General features: G+C 34.9%; 1 protein-coding gene across 1 annotated transcript in view; it reads left to right on the top strand.

Annotated features, from left to right (window-relative positions):
* The window catches only part of LOC140140373 (probable ATP-dependent RNA helicase DDX60), a 65,056-nt gene extending 60,303 nt beyond the window's left edge, over window positions 1-4,753 (top strand). Inside the window, exons 39-43 of the mRNA XM_072162134.1 lie at window positions 376-544; window positions 1,968-2,131; window positions 2,787-2,944; window positions 4,111-4,173; window positions 4,539-4,753. Coding sequence (XP_072018235.1) covers window positions 376-544; window positions 1,968-2,131; window positions 2,787-2,944; window positions 4,111-4,173; window positions 4,539-4,659 — 675 coding nt within the window. The 3' untranslated portion in view covers window positions 4,660-4,753. The remainder of the gene's footprint in view (window positions 1-375; window positions 545-1,967; window positions 2,132-2,786; window positions 2,945-4,110; window positions 4,174-4,538) is intronic.
* The last annotated feature ends 14,044 nt before the right edge of the window (window positions 4,754-18,797 follow it).

Genomic DNA, 18,797 nt, shown 5'->3' on the forward strand with positions numbered 1-18,797 from the left:
GTCGAAGCAGCCAAAAAAATCGATTTCCATTATCTGAATCAATTATTGAAAAATAACACTTTGGTGTTTTGCAAAAGTTCATTCTACAAATCATATACTTTGAAAACTTGCTTAATTTATTGTTGTTATTATGTAGTTATGTACATTTTACAAAAGTGTTGTTGTTTCAGCCCTCTTTACAACATAACTCAAAAACCACAGGACCTACAAAAGATATTTGAATTCTTCTATACGCTCGCTATGAATTGAGCAATGCAATTTTTGCTAAAGCTCACTACCATTCGCAAGATGCTGTGAACTACTTTTTTTTCTGCTTCAACCAACAATACATATACCCTGAAGCACCATATCCTACAATGACCTTTGTACCGTCAGGTTGTTTTCAAAGACTCATTGCTTATGCCAGAGCCATTTTCAAGCATTCTGAAGAAACACAATGAGGATGCATCTGAGGTGTTTAGAGGATATGTTCACATAGTTTGTGACTATGCTGCCAGGCGGGATGATGCCGTGAAACAAAACAAGTTGCCTCTCTCAAAAGTTGGTGAGTTGACTATTCATGTAGCATTGTAATATACAATTTTATTGTATATTATATAGACCACTTTTTTCCATTGTTCTTTGTCTTGCAGTGTGCGTGCGTATTGTAGTTTGCTCAGGACACATGCATTTTAAATCGCCCACCACATTTCTTATACAAGAAAGCAACAGTTTAGTGGTTCGTTCAAGCATATCGAGAGACCACTCCTTTGTTGATAAACAATGATGTCAAGTGGTCTATATGCCATATTATATATCAGAGGCCAATGAGGAAAGAACAGTGGGGGAGGGAGAGTTAGGAATAGAGAGAAATAGGGTGTGTGTGGGGGTGTGTTTGTAAAAAAAACAGTTATTAAACAAGAAGATACACAGGAACTGTCCACAATTCTGGCAGTGTTACAGTGTTACTAGATCAGAAACATCATAGAAAGTATTTCAGTTGGAGGTGTAGGTTCAGTCTGCACTTGCCAGGGGGATGGTCTTGGTGCAAATGGGTATAGTAGGCCTATAAGAAGTCCATTTTTTGTGTGTGAAAATTTGTATACAGGTGGGCCATTTTCTTCAAAATTACCCGTCAGGAAATTCACATAATTTTATGACTCTTAGTCCAAATTTCCCAAAACATACAAAACAATTTACAAAAATTGTCAAATTTGTGTTAATTTTGGCCCCAAATCAAGGCCTTAGGTATTTCCTTTTTATCCAACATGAAGGAAGATATTACAGGGTTTTAGATATTTCATCTAATCCTATTTCAAAGTTATAAATCAGCATCATGTATAAAACGTTGGTAGGCCCTACTGCAGTTAGAATTACTTGTGTAGCAACATAGTGTCAAGATAGCTCAATCAGTAACATGCTAGTCTCTGGTGCATAATGATATTGAGCCCAGCAATGTTAAAAATCTGTTCTCGTGTAAAAATTAAGCCAGCTTGGAACTCCCTTGGACAAGGAACTTATTGTACAAATTATGGGGAGCTGATCCTGACTATGAAGGTTATATGTAGGCTAATAGGGTTCTGTGCCTGTATAGAAATGCATCCCCAGTTGGTTTTGTAATGTGTGTTTTGGGACACTGACGGATCCCGGACTGCTTCCCCCAGGGTGCTGTAATGTTAGTGACCAAAACAGGGGAAGTGCAAGGGGGCAGCGGCCTCTTGCCTAGAGAAATTTTGCATTTCTGAACTCAATTTGCGCGATTTGGTGCATATATTTTCTTTATTTAATTTCACTCTGACTCTTTTTTGGCGATTCATACCGCGAGGTGCTGCAGCCACCAAGCACCCCCTGGATCCATGCATGTCTTGGGCCATGGTCGGTGGTCAGCAAATTCCTGTGAAATGTGCTGACTGATGAGGTTTGTAGTTTATATACCTGTGCATATAGCACACTATAAATTTTTCTCTTTTTTTTCCTTTCCAAATCAGCAATACAACCTCCAGCAGTTCAAACAACCTCTTCAGACAACCCAGGAGACTTGATGGCAGACATGAAAGTGTCATCCAACAAGAGTACCACATTGTCACCATTTGTTATGACATCTGGACATAAAGATGAAAACTTGCATATGTTTGATGCAGATATTAAGCAGGTAAAAATGCTCTACCAGCATTTAGCTTCAAACCAGGAGGTCTCAGGTTAATAGCTATCTTGTGCCAACTGGCATCATTGTTATTTAAAGCCTTAATGTACGATTTCCGTCAAATTTTGATTTTGTTATTCTTTATTCAAAATGTTGAAATAATATTAGTGATAACTGACGGGAAGGGTTGCTGTCCATTTTAGGCCGAAATAACAAGGTAAAGTGAAAGAAACCCCACTGGTTATTTTGGCCATTTAACACGTATTTCTATGGGAGGACATATTATCATAATTTTTAAATTTTTTCGGGGGGGGGGGGGTGGCAAAGTGAATTTCAGGGGGGCTAAATTGACAAATTTTGCACAAAATTGCCGCAAAAAGTGGAAATTTATGTAATTTGGGCTTTTTTGCCTCAAAAGTGGGTGGGGCAAACTGGGGGAAAAAATATTTGGGGGAAATGCCCCTCCTTGCCCCTGCCACCCCCTCCCACCATAGCGCCACCATTGTGTGAATGTACACATGCGTAGAAGGGCAATTTGTCCTTTCGTTGGCAATGCAACCACATAAACACACTGATTTGAATCTGCTTTCTCCACAAAAATATTATTTTCAGACTTTGCTAAAGTCCTTCCTGTTATTTTTATATTCACATACTTTTATTATAGGCAATTGGTCAAGGAGTTCATATTGAGCATTCCAAAATACCCACCCTTAAACCTGCTGAAGATCTGAAAGACATACGAGGGAAAAAAGTTTACATAAATGCATATGCCTATGACTTCTTTAAGCACGGATCACAGAAACTCATTGAACGAGAAAACAGGTAAGTGACAATTCTATTATAGTCTGGTAGAACTTTCTTAGTCTTTGCTTGTGAGAGTAAAGTAAACGAAAGTAAAGTAAAGTAAAGGGTATAACTAACATATATATAGCATGTACACACTTAATACTACGGGGTCAAAACATGACCCAAACGGGGTCATTTTTGACCCCAGCATGGTTATCAACTAAACACCATACTACGGACGGGGTCATTTTGACCCCATTGATCAGGGTCATTGCAATGACTACGTATTTGGGTCAAATAGTAACCCCATTGGGGTCAAAATATTGCCACATTTCGGGGTCAAATGAAAAAAGGGTTGCCTTATTTGGGTTATTCAATATTGACCCCATTGGCTGTGGTCATTTCAATGACCACATATTTTGGTCAAAATGTAACCCCATTGGGGTCAAAATATAACAACAGCTTGGGGTCAAATGAAATGACCCATTTGAAAGGGTTGCTTATAATAGGGTTACTCAATTAGGGGTTGTTTGGATTTTTTAGTATGATGCGATGGATGGTATTGCTGGTCCCACCAGGACATAAGTGTGTCTCTGCACAGAACAAGCATTGCATAAGGCATATTTATACATAATGCATCTGGTTATCACACTGACACGCAGTCAGTCATCACCTCATGACAGTTCACGGCGCATTATAAGCTTACTGATATAAGCTTATAACAACTGCAGCCAAGACATCCGGCCACGACAGCATGAAATTGTCCGAATCTGTGTTCATAGACAAGGGGCTATGCATCCTTGCAGTCCCACTTTTCAAGTAACTTTTCATATTCCATCTGCATGCAGACACATGACAATCCGCTGAGCTACACAATCAGAACAAATATATATCATAAGCTTTAAAATATCATTTGACTTCAAATGATATTCAGAAGTGGGGTTATGGTTTGTTGAACTTTGTTCCTTCAACAAAATGGTATACCTTTTTCAATTCTACATGTGTCTCTTTTCCCAGATTGCTGGTAATAATATCAAACAGTCATAATTAGCGGTCATTTCAAATCATCCCCTTAGTCAATGAGGTTCAGGAATGTCCTCTCATTGTTAATGTTGGTTTTACATACCTCGACAAAACACATTTTCAGGAAATGTTAACACAGTTTCAGGAAATGATGTCAGTGCTTGTTTTCATCCCTGCAGGTTGCAATCAGGAGATGTGTATAATAAGCTAAATGACTTCAGACTAGTGGTAGCATCAATCAGGTAGGTTGGCATTATTAGGACAAAATTAGGTGGTGTATGATTTTTCATCTGGGTGAACCATGTATGCCAGTGTGCATTTCATTAAAATTGATAACATTCACTCAAATGCTGGCTTACTCATGCAGGGGGAGAAGGGGTGTAGGGGGTGCCGTCCCTCTAAAATCATGCAATCAGCCCATTTTAGCAATAGTCTCTGGCTTCTGACTGAATTTGCTTGATCACATCACATACAGCCCTATTACATATAGCCCTCTAGGCTCTTTGTAACCAATCAAAATAGTTCAGAGACTGTTATTCATGCCTTTTTTACCATTTCCCCAGGCAAAAATGTTCACGTGTCTCTTTTGTTTCTTTGTTTAACACAGTGTTGCATTAGCAGAGCTTGGTCCAGAAGAAGATGATGTAGTGTTAGCATTCAAGCAGCTGAAGAAGGAGTATAATGCAAAGTTTGGGGATGAATTCCGTGGCGGTTCCAGAAATTTCTAAGAATTGGTACATAGATTATTGAGGGCATTTTAGATCCTGGTCTTCAAAGACCTTGTCAGCAGTGGCTGCACCAGGAAGTTCTTTTGGGGGGTATTGGAGGGGCAAAGTGAATTTCAAGGGGGGGAATCGACAAATTTTGGGCAAAATTGCTGCAAAAAGTGGAAATTTACGTAATTTGGGGGGTTTTGTCTCAAAAAGTGGGGGGGGGGGCAAGAAAAATATTTTTCCACTGCTTGTCAGGTTGTGGTGAAACTTATTTTGTTTTAGCCAAACAAAGACCCATGCAGTAAGTCTGGTCCATCTCTTCAAGTCTCCCAGGCATACAAACTGTTGAACTTTTTAATCTAGTGCATCATGGAGGATGATATCCTGTACATTGTTTGTCATAATTTTGCATTTATAAGTTCAACTTCATAGCCCATTTCTTGCAGCCTCTATCCAATTTATCTGTGCTTTTGGCAATTTTAGTGTATTCTAGCTTATTTGGGTTTTTTGCTGGAACATGAAATGGTACCAGCCTATATTAGTATATGTTACTAGCTTACTTACTAACTGACTAACCTTTTGGTCTGATATGGACATATTTCCAAATGCCACAAAGGTATGACCCCCACCCCCTAACTGGTGTCAAATAAAAGTGAAAAGATTAAAACATGTAATAAAAAAAACACAGGGGGTTCTACTCCTAAGGGGTCGTCCATAATTTTTGCCATTTGCGCTTACGCACAAAGCGTGCATAACTTTTTACCCCCCTCGAGTTATGCACAAATAAAATGGCGAAAAATTTCCCATGAGTACTATTGTTAAATAGATATCCAAATACTCTGTACTGGTGTATGTGAAGTTCTAAACAAGTTTAGAACAGTTCTGAACTTGTCCGGCGGCAAACACCCTAAAAACCCACTAATATTATGATCAGGTAGATTTGTTAAATCCTGGATTAATGTTTTACAGATTGTTTAAAAAAATGTTGAGAAACGTCCTTTCTTACACCATATTTTCATGAAAATGAGAGCCATTAATAAATCAAAATAATGCCCAAATCTAAACTAATATAACTGATAATGCACCTCAAATTAGTTGCACAACCTAGGATACTCTTATTTCCACCAGGAACCTCTCGGTATCACATCAGGGGGGATGATTTTATTGGTATAATGTTCTTGCAATTAAACTATGGGCTTCATGTCTTTTGTCGTCGAACAGTGACAATCTACATACATTTAACAGTTTCAGGACGGACGTCCCTTTGCTGCCATTGATCATCCTCCAGGATAGGAAACATTCTTCGTGTAGGCCAGGCCTTCTCAAAGGGCGGCCCGCGGGCCAAATCCGGCCTGCGGCACCCTTAAAAGTGGCCCGTGGCCGGGCACTGATTAAATTTTTTTTTTCAATTTAAAAAAAATTTTAAAAAAAAATATTGGGGAAAAATCAAAATAGTCAAAGAAAAAAGAATGAACCTATGTTTTTTCATGCAAAATTTGTGTTAAAAATAGGTTAAACCTCTCAGCTTCCCCATAACCCCGCCAGGGGCCCTAAGGACCCCACCCGCTAAGACGCTCTGCTTGCTACGCTCTATTGATTTTTTTTGGCCCTTCAGCATTATTGTTCAACACAATTTGGCCCTTGAAACAAATTAATTGAGAACCCCTGATGTAGGCATATTCTTGTATGAAATAAATTAAGCAAGTAGGACCGCTGTGCATAATAGTCTTGAAATTAAATTTTAAAGAGAAAATCGCTGTTGGCATACTGTACTATAAATATGTTACGCTATAACAAATTGAACAATTCATTGATATTTTATTGGGTTAATTGGTTATTAAGTTATGAATAAAATGTTGGAAAATACCATAAATTTTCACTCCTTTTTTTTTTTTTTTTTTTTTTTTGCTTAAATATATCGCCATTTTCCTTACGCACATATGCCCAAAATGTTTACCTCCTCCCCCCTCTTACGCACGCTTTGTGCATAACTTAAAATGGCAAAAATTATGGACAGCCCCTAATAGGCCTAGTCACCAAATGGGGCTTCTAATCATGGGTTTGGCAACTTTATAAACATCTCAAAAAAAGTAACTAACCCCCCTTAAATAATGACCATTATTCAAAAATGTGTGATTGTATTACAAATCTGTAAAATGTGTTGGAAGCAGAATTTATTTCTGCACATTTTGACACCTCATTTGCAGCAATTGACTATTATATTGACGTCACAGCGTACATTTAAATCAATGTAACCCAAGATTTGAAAGTTGCAGTAAATTGTATTGATTTTGTATTCAGTGTAATGGAAGGAAATCTGTGTAATGATATCTGAGTGTTTTTGTATTGTAAAAATTTGTATGTAAGTGCAACTTTCAAATCTGGACCTCACTACATTAAATTGACCGGTGTTTTATTGTTTTCTGGGTTATCGTATCAAATGAGGTGTCAAAATGCGCAGAAATAAATTCTGCTTCCAACGCATTTTACAGATTTGTAATACAATGGCCCCTTTTTGAATAATGGCCATTATTTAAGGGGGGTTAGTTATTTTTTTTGAGATGTTTAGATAACCTGCTTGAACTTGTCACTATGAACTTGTCACAGTGCTCAGTGTATAGGATTTCCCATACAGTACAGTATACCCATAAATCTTACACAACTGTGGTGCAATCAGCTACTGTATACTAGTACACTGCAAGATTCTCATCTGTGTGACGCCGATGTCACCAGAATGTCACTCCATCGGAAACTACACCTCGGTTTTCCATATCGCCGGTCCGAAATAGCCGGGTAGCCAGCCTCCTAGGTTTCTACAGAGTGACTTCGTGCGCCGGTGACTTCGCAGGAGAGTCACACCGGTGTGACTACTGTGACTGAGCCTGGGTGCTCAGTACCGGCGTTTTGGGTTGCCGGTTTTGCTTTTATTGCCATATTTTTTATATTCTCTTGATTTATTCAAATAATATTCTTTATTTCTTGCTTTTTTTAGGGGATATGGGAGGGGAAATTGCAAACTGGACTTTAAAAATAAGGAATTATTTAGATGAATAAAATAAATTTGTTAGTAAAAGAAATAAACATGATCAGTAAACAAAGTATAATTCAATAAACTAATATGATGAATAAAATACATTTTTGTTAATTGGTGGTTATTTGAATAACTAAATAAATAAAAAGTTAAGAAATAAATAAACAGAAAGAAACCAATAAGCGAAGAATGGAAGAAACAAAGAAACACTTGAAAGAAAACAACTTGAGAAAAATTGCAAATAAAGAAGTTAAAAGTAGGAATATTATAAGAAGCATGTAGGCCTATTGATGAATTAAAATATTAAATGTGTAAAATAAATAAATAATTATAACAATAATAATTCATAACAAGCATTAATATTTGCGTGATAAAAAATAAGACAATTTCAAACAAACATTGCAACAGGCCTATATTGATGTGACACCGATTTATAGGCATAATTTGATAACGTAAAAAAAATCAACATGAAAAACAAATCAAACTAATATAGGCCTATAAAAACACCATTTTGAAAAACGGAAAAAGAAAATAGCACAAGCCAAAGTTTTGCATAAACTTACGGCAGTAAAAGTATAAATTTGTAGTAGACCTTTCAGGAAAGTGACAAGAAGTAAAACAAAATGCATGCTAGGCCTATAAATCAATTTTAAATATAACAGACAAATTCTTGCTTCAAAATAAGTAAAGTTTTGTATAAATGTATAAATTGAAAATGCTAGGCCTATAATAGGCATACTTTGCGAACTTCGGCTGAAAACTAATATCTCTTTTAAAACATTTAAAAACACAATTCGTTTTAAATATTTAAAAAAATTTAATAGGCCTATATAATGTTATCATGCAAAATATGAAAAAATAGGCATAATTTGATAGCAAAACTTGTCATCTAACCACTGAAGTAAACAAAGCAATGATATAAGTTTTGTTGGAAAACAAGCAAACAAATAAACAAAATAAAAATGTTTGAAATGAAACAAACAAATAAACCACGAACAAGAACTGCAAATAAAACACACACAGTTGATGAGATTATTAAATAGGCAGCACGAAAAGAATTAAAATATTATAAAAGAGAACAATAAATAAATGAAACAAAATGAATCGGAAGTCTCACAGTTGAAATATAAATGATAAAGAATGCAAAAGCACGATAAAAACAAAACAAAAACAAAGACGGCAGTAGAACCACAGACCCACTGTACAGCATGCATCAATCAATTAATTATAAAACCAACTCATTCCATTCACGAGCGCATACAAGCAGTAAACAAGCATGATACGCGTATTTGTCATCATCAGCGGCAGATTTGGTAGATATCTGGCGTCCCCAGAGTGTTCGAACTCATAACAGGGTTCGGTCAACGACCTTTCGGCAGCGTAGTCACCTTGAAGTTCGCCGACTGGGCACCGAGCAGGCGAAGCATGGGGCACTGGCTACGGAAGTCACTTTGATCTGACTACAAGATGTGGACCACTGTCGGAATCTAGTCGGTGGTGTACATCATGAGTCGCCGATGCAGCATCGAGCAGGTAATACATCGGAGGCTAGCAGTTGTAGTCACTACGTGATGACACTGCTGCATAGTACCCTACTGCCTTGTTTCCGATGTAGTCACTCTCCTGTAGTGACTCTGTCGGCCACCATAGGGTAGGTTATTCTGGATTGACGGCGGTAGTGACTTCAGAGTTCCAGTGCGATGTAGTCACTCTGTCGCCAGGAATTTTGCAGTGTAGTAATTACATGGCCTTGTACCAGAAAGTTCGTATTTCTGATATTGTATACATCAAGTTTGTAATCATAATCTTAAACATGAAATTAATGAATAATTTTGATAACTCTTTTGATTACATTTTGATAACTCTTTTGTCAACATTTTGATAACATTTTGATAGCTCTTTTGTCAAAATCGATCGGAGCATTTTCATATTTTGACCCCCATTGTTAATGGTACATTTAGTTCTTATTAAAATGAAACAGGCTATCTTCAGTAGATAGCAAATTCTAACCAATATTGTTTTCAGGGTGTCTTTTAATTTATATAAATCGTACCATGATATCTACAGAAGATAGCAGCCTGTACCAGATTTTAGTGGTGTGTTACAGGCATGATATTCCTCCTATGTCAAAAATTGGGGGAAAAAAGTAAAACTGGGCTCAAAAGCCTAAAATCAGGCTGAAAATAAATGAAAGTGCATCAATATTGGCTATAAAAAAGTAAGAATTTCTATTTCAATAGGGACAACATTAATTTCCTTGCGATATAAAACAGACCATGCTATCTTCTGTACATAGCAGTCTGAAAAAACATCCAATTATGTTTTAGTGATTATGTTTAGCCCGGATGTTTAGTTGAATTGGATCACATTATCTTCAGAAGATACAGTTTCTATACTAGAAATTTCAATTGAATGAACATAGCCTGACATAGCGTGATGATTTTTCGCGATGTATGTCAGCTTGTGCCACTGTGCATGCATAACGCAAAAGTGAATTCAACCATGCCAACTCACTTGTGATTGGTTATATTTTAATTATGTAACCAAGGTTGTGCGTTTGTGTTGTAGTTTCAAATACGCGATATACAATCGAGATTGGATCGAGTACACCTGTTGAAAGCTATGTTCATTCAATTGAAAATGCATGATGCATGAAAGTATTGTGCATTTTTCCGTAAAAGTACCAAATTTGGCTCAGTTGTAGCTTGATGTGCTAAACAAATCTGGAGTAAGGGGGTGCACCACCATTAAATGGGAAAGATGCACTTTTGGATCACGTTTTGGCAATTGAAAAATGTATTTCAGCTATAAAACTTGGTATCAAATTAAAGCTGATCATGTATAGAATATTATTCTTTCAACGGAATATATTGCTAACCACCGACTTTTTTTGCTATTTTGCCGCAAAGAAAAAGTGTGCAAATTTAACCCTAAAAAATCACTAAATTTTCTAAACCGGACATTGTTCAAATTCGCGCCAAAACTCCATCTCTAAAATAAATCATTGGGACTTTTTCTCATATTTCTTCATGTAGACACGTGTCGGAAGCAAACGAGCTGAAAACGGGCAAATTTTGACCATATGTTTTGAATAAACAAAATAAACAAATAACACATGCATTGTAGTCTTGCTAGCTTTTGTCAGGGACATTTGTCTCATTTCCCTGCTTTTATGAACACCAGTATTATTTTGTAATGGAAAATATATATTATACTTGTGTATACCCACATTGCTGGGTTATTACAAGAGTCAATAAACATTCAATTAAAGGAGTATTTCGTGATCCTAGCATCCTCTTTTTATGACATTTTTCAGTACATATCCACGAAAAAAGCATATTCCCAAAATGTCAGTTGATTCCGATATTGCGTTTGCGAGTTATGCATGATTATGTGTATTACACTGCTCCATAGACAATACGTTGTAATTTCGTTCTGGTGCACCAGAGCGAAATTCAAATTTCACGATATCTTTGCTAAACGAATTAATCTGCAAGAAATATTTTGTACATGCCCTAGCAGAAATTCTATACAGCAAGAAGTGTATCAAAAGTGTATCAAAGTGTATTAAAACTGTATCAAGCGGCAATTTGATACAGTTTTGATATACTAAAGGTGTATTGAAAATGTATCAACTGAAAATATAGGGTATCAAAACTGTATCAAATACCACCTAACTGTATCAAAAATGTATCAAAAGTGTATCGAATTTGAACTTAGTTAATTTTGGCCATGCTTGTGGTGTATCAAAAGTGTATCAAATTGGATTTTGCAGTTTTTTAGTGTATGTAAAGTGTATCAAAATGAACTTAGTTCATTTTTGGTGCTAGATGTATATCAAAAGTGTATCAAATTGGACTTAGTCAAATTCTGGCTGCATACAGTGTATCAAAAGTGTATTAAATTGGACTTTGCCTGTTTTTTAGTGTATGTAAAGTGTATCAAATTGAACTTAGTTAATTTATGGTGGCTAGAGGTATATCAAAAGTATATCAAATTGGACTTAGTCCAATTCTGGCTGCCTACAGTGTATCAAAAGCGTATTAAATTGGACTTAGTTTATTTTGGGTGGCTAGAGGTATATCAAAAGTGTATCAAATTGGGCTTTCATAAACTGACCTTTTGTAGTGTATCAAAACTGTATCAATAACTGATCACATGTCTAGATAATGACTCATCATTTTCAAATTTGCCCATGTGGCATGCATGCAGTTAACACCAGGATTTACATTTGGAAATGTACTGTATTTTAAGAGCAAATTATGGTGTTTTATTTATCATGATGAAGATACAAACATGCTTGTAGACTGTACATTAGGTTACAATGTAGTTGTAATCAGGGACTGTGATTAAAGAGGATATTTTATTGACTTTGTTCTGATAAGGTAAGCTTACTATATATTATATATAGGGCCTCTATGTATATATTATTAAGCATGAATAATAGCACATGCCTGTATAGTAAAAAACCCTTCTGAATCTTTTTGTTATTGGTAGTCTTTTTGTCTCTTTTTGAGGGTAACAACTTCAGTGACAAGCACTGCTTTCCAAGCGGGCCTTCTGATGTATGTATGTTCCATTTTGGTTGGGTTTTGCTTCTTTTTTGCAATACTTTCTCACACATTTGTCCTATTGCGTTGTAATTTTGAACATTGATAGGGGAAGTGCATTGAGCTGTTCCGTGATGGGGAAAGTGCTAGAGGTCAGCATTGGCAGTAGAGGGCAGTGTTGAATTTGAGCTTGATTAGACTAATTTCAAAATTTGACCTTTGACCCCTTCACTTTAAGCTTTAGGGTCATATGTATATAGTGTATATATAAAGTGTATAAAAAACTGTATCAAAATTGCATAAAAACTGTATCAAAAGTGTATCAAAAACTGTATCAAAACTATATCAAAAGTGTATAAAAAACTGTATCAAAAGTGTATCAAAAATGTATCAAAAGTGTATCAAAAAAACTATCAAAAGTGTATCAAAAAAACTGTATCAAAAGTGTATCAGAAAACTTTATCAAAAGTGTATCAAACGGCATCTATCAAAAATAGGGCGGTCCCACTGGCCAGCATTAGAATTGGAATGCTGATTTGATACAGTGACATATTTGATACGCTTTTGATTTAATTATGTATAAAAGGTGTATGAAATGAAAGGATAAGAATTTCAACGCTAATTTGATAGTTTAAATTGGAACACTGATTTGATACAGTGGCATATTTGATACACTTTTGATATAATTATGTATCAAATATGTATGAAATGAAAGGATAAGAATTTCAACGCTAATTTGATACAGTTTAAATTGGAACCCTGATTTGATACAGTTACATATTTGATACACTTTTGATATAATTATGTATGAAATGTGTATGAAATGAAAGGATAAAAATTTCAAATCTAATTTGATACAGTTTAAATTGGAACCCTGATTTGATACAGTTACATATTTCATACACTTTTGATATAAATTATGTATGAAATGTGTATAAAATGAAAGGATAAAAATTTCAAAGCTAATTTGATACAGTTTAAATTGGAACCCTGATTTGATACAGTTACATATTTGATACACTTTTGATATAATTATGTATGAAATGTGTATGAAATGAAAGGATAAAAATTTCAAATCTAATTTGATACAGTTTAAATTGGAACCTTGATTTGATACAGTTACATATTTGATACACTTTTGATATAATTATGTATGAAATGTGTATGAAATGAAAGGATAAAAATTTCAAATCTAATTTGATACAGTTTAAATTGGAACCCTGATTGATACAGTTACATATTTCATACACTTTTGATATAAATTATGTATGAAATGTGTATCAAATGAAAGGATAAAAATTTCAACGCTAATTTGATACAGTTTAAATTGGAACCCTGATTTGATACAGTTACATATTTCATACACTTTTGATATAATTATGTATGAAATGTGTATGAAATGAAAGGATAAAAATTTCAACGCTAATTTGATACAGTTTAAATTGGAACACTGATTTGATACAGTTACATATTTGATACACTTTTGATATAATTATGTATGAAATGTGTATGAAATGAAAGGATAACAATTTCAAATCTAATTTGATACAGTTTAAATTGGAACCCTGATTTGATACAGTTACATATTTGATACACTTTTGATATAATTATGTATGAAATGTGTATGAAATGAAAGGATAAAAATTTCAAATCTAATTTGATACAGTTTAAATTGGAACCCTGATTTGATACAGTTACATATTTCATACACTTTTGATATAAATTATGTATGAAATGTGTATAAAATGAAAGGATAAAAATTTCAACGCTAATTTGATACAGTTTAAATTGGAACCCTGATTTGATACAGTTACATATTTGATACACTTTTGATATAATTATGTATGAAATGTGTATGAAATGAAAGGATAAAAATTTCAAATCTAATTTGATACAGTTTAAATTGGAACCCTGATTTGATACAGTTACATATTTGATACACTTTTGATATAAATTATGTATGAAATGTGTATGAAATGAAAGGATAAAAATTTCAAATCTAATTTGATACAGTTTAAATTGGAACCCTGATTTGATACAGTTACATATTTCATACACTTTTGATATAAATTATGTATGAAATGTGTATCAAATGAAAGGATAAAAATTTCAATGCTAATTTGATACAGTTTAAATTGGAACCCTGATTTGATAGTTACATATTTCATACACTTTTGATATAATTATGTATGAAATGAAAGGATAAAAATTTCAATGCTAATTTGATACAGTTTAAATTGGAACCCTGATTTGATACAGTTACATATTTCATACACTTTTGATATAAATTATGTATGAAATGTGTATCAAATGAAAGGATACAAATTTCAATGCTAATTTGATACAGTTTAAATTGGAACCCTGATTTGATACAGTTACATATTTGATACACTTTTGATATAATTATGTATCAAATATGTATGAAATTAAATGATACATTTCATTTGATACTTTTTTGATACATTATCTTGGCATTTGATACACTTTTGATATGTATAAAATGTGTATGCAATGTTAATTTGATACAGTTTTGATACATAAAAGTGTATGAAATGAGGGTTCCAATTCAAATACTTTTTATTTCATACATTTTTCATACGTATCAAAAGTGGTGTATCAAAAGTATATCAAATTTCAGCCAGGGCATAAACATTATGTAGCCAGAGGTTTCCAGTGATATAAAAATCTCAACTTTTTTTGAGAAAAGTGGGGGGATGAGGCTGTGGATCACGAAATGCCCCTTTAACTATAGAGAATGGATTTGGTTTAGTGCACTGTAGTTATATTGAACTTTTTCTGAAGTAAATCGCCTATTGTAGCTTGCTGAATAGTTTTCTATACAGATATGCCTTATCACTAAGTAAACAACTGACCATTGTGTCATGCCTAGCTTTTATTAACCAATCAGTTATATGTATTGTCAGCATGTGATGGCTATAAGCCAATTGCAAACATGTTTAAAAAAAGGCTAAAAAAAACCTACACTGAACAGTCTCACAGCAAGTTAAATGGGCTAAATAGTCCTTGTCATGTGGGGCATGATTAGATAAAGGCATACAAACGAGGGTATGAGATAATAGGAATTATTTCCTATCCTCTTAATAACCACAGGGTTGGTGGGCTACAATAGCTGTTCAAGACACAGTATGTAAGGGATAAACTGTGCATATGCGGTGATTCGCTGGCTCATCAGAAAAATGTTAAAAATGTTTAAGTCCTACAAGACAAAAATCTACCGAAGGCAACATGTAACAGAAACTTTTGCAAGCTTATGTTTCAACTGTTACAAATCTCATTTTGTGGGCCACCGTTTTCTGCTTGGCACCACCATTATTTTCACTATTTTAGGTGTAGCCATAATTAGGTTATCTTGGAGATCTAGGCAATTAATCAAAATATAATTTTGCATGAGGTCCAGGCCATGAATAAAATTTACGTTTGAAATCATAGTATAGGTTTTCTCAGTTAATTTAACTCATTTTTCGTTATATTTAATATCCCGTTAAGTTTGAATTCGTCCTTAAAATTTGGAAGTGTCTATTTGTAAATTTAAATTTCGTCTTTGGTCAAATAAATTCATATTTTGGTCAAAAGGATTCATACAATGTTCATTTGATTTCGTCCTAGAGCGCATTGAAATCGTCTCACCTGCTGCATGGACAGTACTTGCACAAATATAATTCGTCTTTGTTCATTAATTTTCATGCTTTGATCAGAGGAATTCGTCCTCCATAATGCATTGTAGGCCTTCATTAATTACATCTTAGATTTTCAACCACTGGTATTGAGTTTCCACAAGTATTTCGACTCAGAAAATGAATTTCAATTCAATTCAAGATTCACTTTCTTATTATATAAAATCATTTTGATTCAATTCCAAGTCAATGCATTGAAATTCGATTCATATAGGCCTATTCAAATTCAATTCTTATTATATTACGTTTAAGGGACCCTTGGACTAAGTTTGCCGGAAGAGAGGTAGAAGGTTAGATTTGAGGTGCATGTGCTTGGTTAGAATGTTAAATGAAAGTTTATACTTGGCGTAGCACCTACGGACATGTGCAAACGTGTGACGATGTTAACCTTGCGTGCATGCTTTATACCTAATTCATGTATTTACACATGCCACACAAGAAGCATATTCGAAAGGCTAGCTTCAGGCGACGTCGCAGTAGATGCTGGTAGATGCAAGTATGAATACAACATCATCCAAGTGTATAATCTTTAGGTCCGAGAAGTACTGAAGTTTGTTAATGATGTTCTATATACATCAGTGGAGAATTATGCTATGTCACTGCATCCGCAGTAGGCATATATGGTACAATATCATTAGATACTAGGACGAGTATCCAGAATCAAAGGTCTTTTGACAGCAACGGTTGAGTACACATTCTCTAAACCGGGATAAATAGGACGGATTTGCACTACGGACCTTTAGTTCAGGCCATGCACACAGAATATTTTGTTTACTCACCAACAAGCATTACAAATGCAGGCATGTATTAAACATGTTTAACGCCAATTGGAAAAATCACAAAAGTACTAACCAATACTTTGTAATTCAGAATCATATACTACATTAAATTTAACTTGTTCCCGCAAAGTATTCTTCACACAATTGATATATCCCCCGATATTGTCCCGGCCCCGTAGTTGATATCAGAACCTTCATCAACCATCACACTTACGTATCTTTAAACATGGCCGCAAAAATATCTGTGACATTATCTCTTTGAAAAAGAAAACGTGGAGGGAAATTCCATCTTGTTTTAGACTATATTTTCACTAATACAAGTTTAGGCCTATGATGTAAAGGTATTAAAAGAAAAGAAATAGGTATAATATTAATCAAATCAAGAAGAATCAAAGAAATCATCCTATTGTTTAATTTTTGCTTCAACCACTTGGCGTGTTTTTCTAGTGTCTCCGGGTTCTCGCGCCTGCTGCTTTGCGTTCTTTTGCCTCTCCCCGTTCAACACTGCGAAAAGCACGTCTGGTGGTGGTTATGATTTCGTTGTTCTCTGAATTAGCATTTAGCGGGGGTGGGGGTATTCATCCAATGAAAGTTTACGTTAGAAACCATTGTAAATCAAACATTAATTTTGGTGAGGGGTCCAGGAAAGTTTACATTTGGTTGGAATTAGTTTGCTCTTTGCTAGTCTCAAATTATTATGATCTTACACAGACCCAACATCAGCTGTGAGATGTGAGCAGTAGCACTCGGAATAACATGAAAATAAGCGAATTACAAATAAAAATTAATTCAGCATGATGATTTTTTTTATTAATGTACAATCATTCTATATAATTTACATACAAAAACAACAGAATTATTGAAAATAAAGCCTCTTCTAAAATGATTTTAAAAAGTGCAAAGATTTGAATGAATTTGCAAAATTTGTGTTTCAAGTACATGTGATCACTATAACTCCATTGAATATTGCTGGTGGTTTCAGCATGAAGCAACTTCCGCAGCAAACACAATATTCCTGTTATAAACACGTTTTTTTTTCAAAACGTTTTACCCAGCAAACACAAAATGTTATAAACATGTTTTCGTTTATTCAAAACGTTTTTTGATTCTCTCCAGGTAGTGAAACGTAATGATAGACTAGAGAGGACCTTTTCTTTGTATTGGGCGTAGATCCCTGGTGGATGGGGGATAAGGGAAATCATCCCCCCCAATGTTGACGCCTATATGTGGGTTTCTGCCCAAATTAACCTCATATATGGCCATTTTAGCCCCAAAAGTGCCCATTTTTGCACGCATTATATTCCACTTTTGCACCACATTTCATCATTTTAGCTTCAATATGGCAAAATTTTATCCTACATGTTCCAAAGCACAAATATGAGAGATTTAAAAAAACAAAACATCCCATATATTCATTCAAATCAGTTGAAGTAGGTTTAGCACAGATTAAAGCCTTAATGTACGATCTTTTTAAATTTTTAGATTTTTCTTTTTTTCTTCCAAAATGATAATATGCAATCATTATGAAAGTTCCCAATACATTTGGACGCCTTGAAAAACATTGGGAATTTGCAAAGAAACAACATCATAAACTTCCCTCTATCACTCGAAACATCTCGCACTATTTGGATTAGGACAGCGAGTGCGGCCTCAGAGTTAGTCTCCTACGCGGCCAGTTTGGTTATGCTCCCTCCACCCTCCACATGTGGAGGGAGCGTAACCAAACTAGTTTTGTAGGAGACTACGGTTTGCGATCGTGGCCGACATAAAATCATAATCTAAAAAATTATGATTTTATGTCGGACCAACAGAAAATCATCCTGTTTTACTACAAATAGGGCGAATTTGACAGTTTGCTCATAGATTTAAGTTAGAATGTGTAAGTATTACAAATATGCCAAAAAATCAGGTTAGAAAAAAATAAAGGTAAATTCTGAAAAAAGATCGTACATTAACCCTAACCCGCCTGTATACTACAAAATACATTGTGCTAGCCGCGCTCGGCAGAGCGTCGAGTAGCGTAAGGGTGTAGATCTTAATCGCCCTAAGTGACATATAGGCGCGGTTTTGCTGGCCAGCGAAGCCCAAGACCCATGGC

Source organism: Amphiura filiformis, chromosome 19, assembly GCF_039555335.1.
Source record: "Amphiura filiformis chromosome 19, Afil_fr2py, whole genome shotgun sequence".
Taxonomy (NCBI): domain Eukaryota; kingdom Metazoa; phylum Echinodermata; class Ophiuroidea; order Amphilepidida; family Amphiuridae; genus Amphiura; species Amphiura filiformis.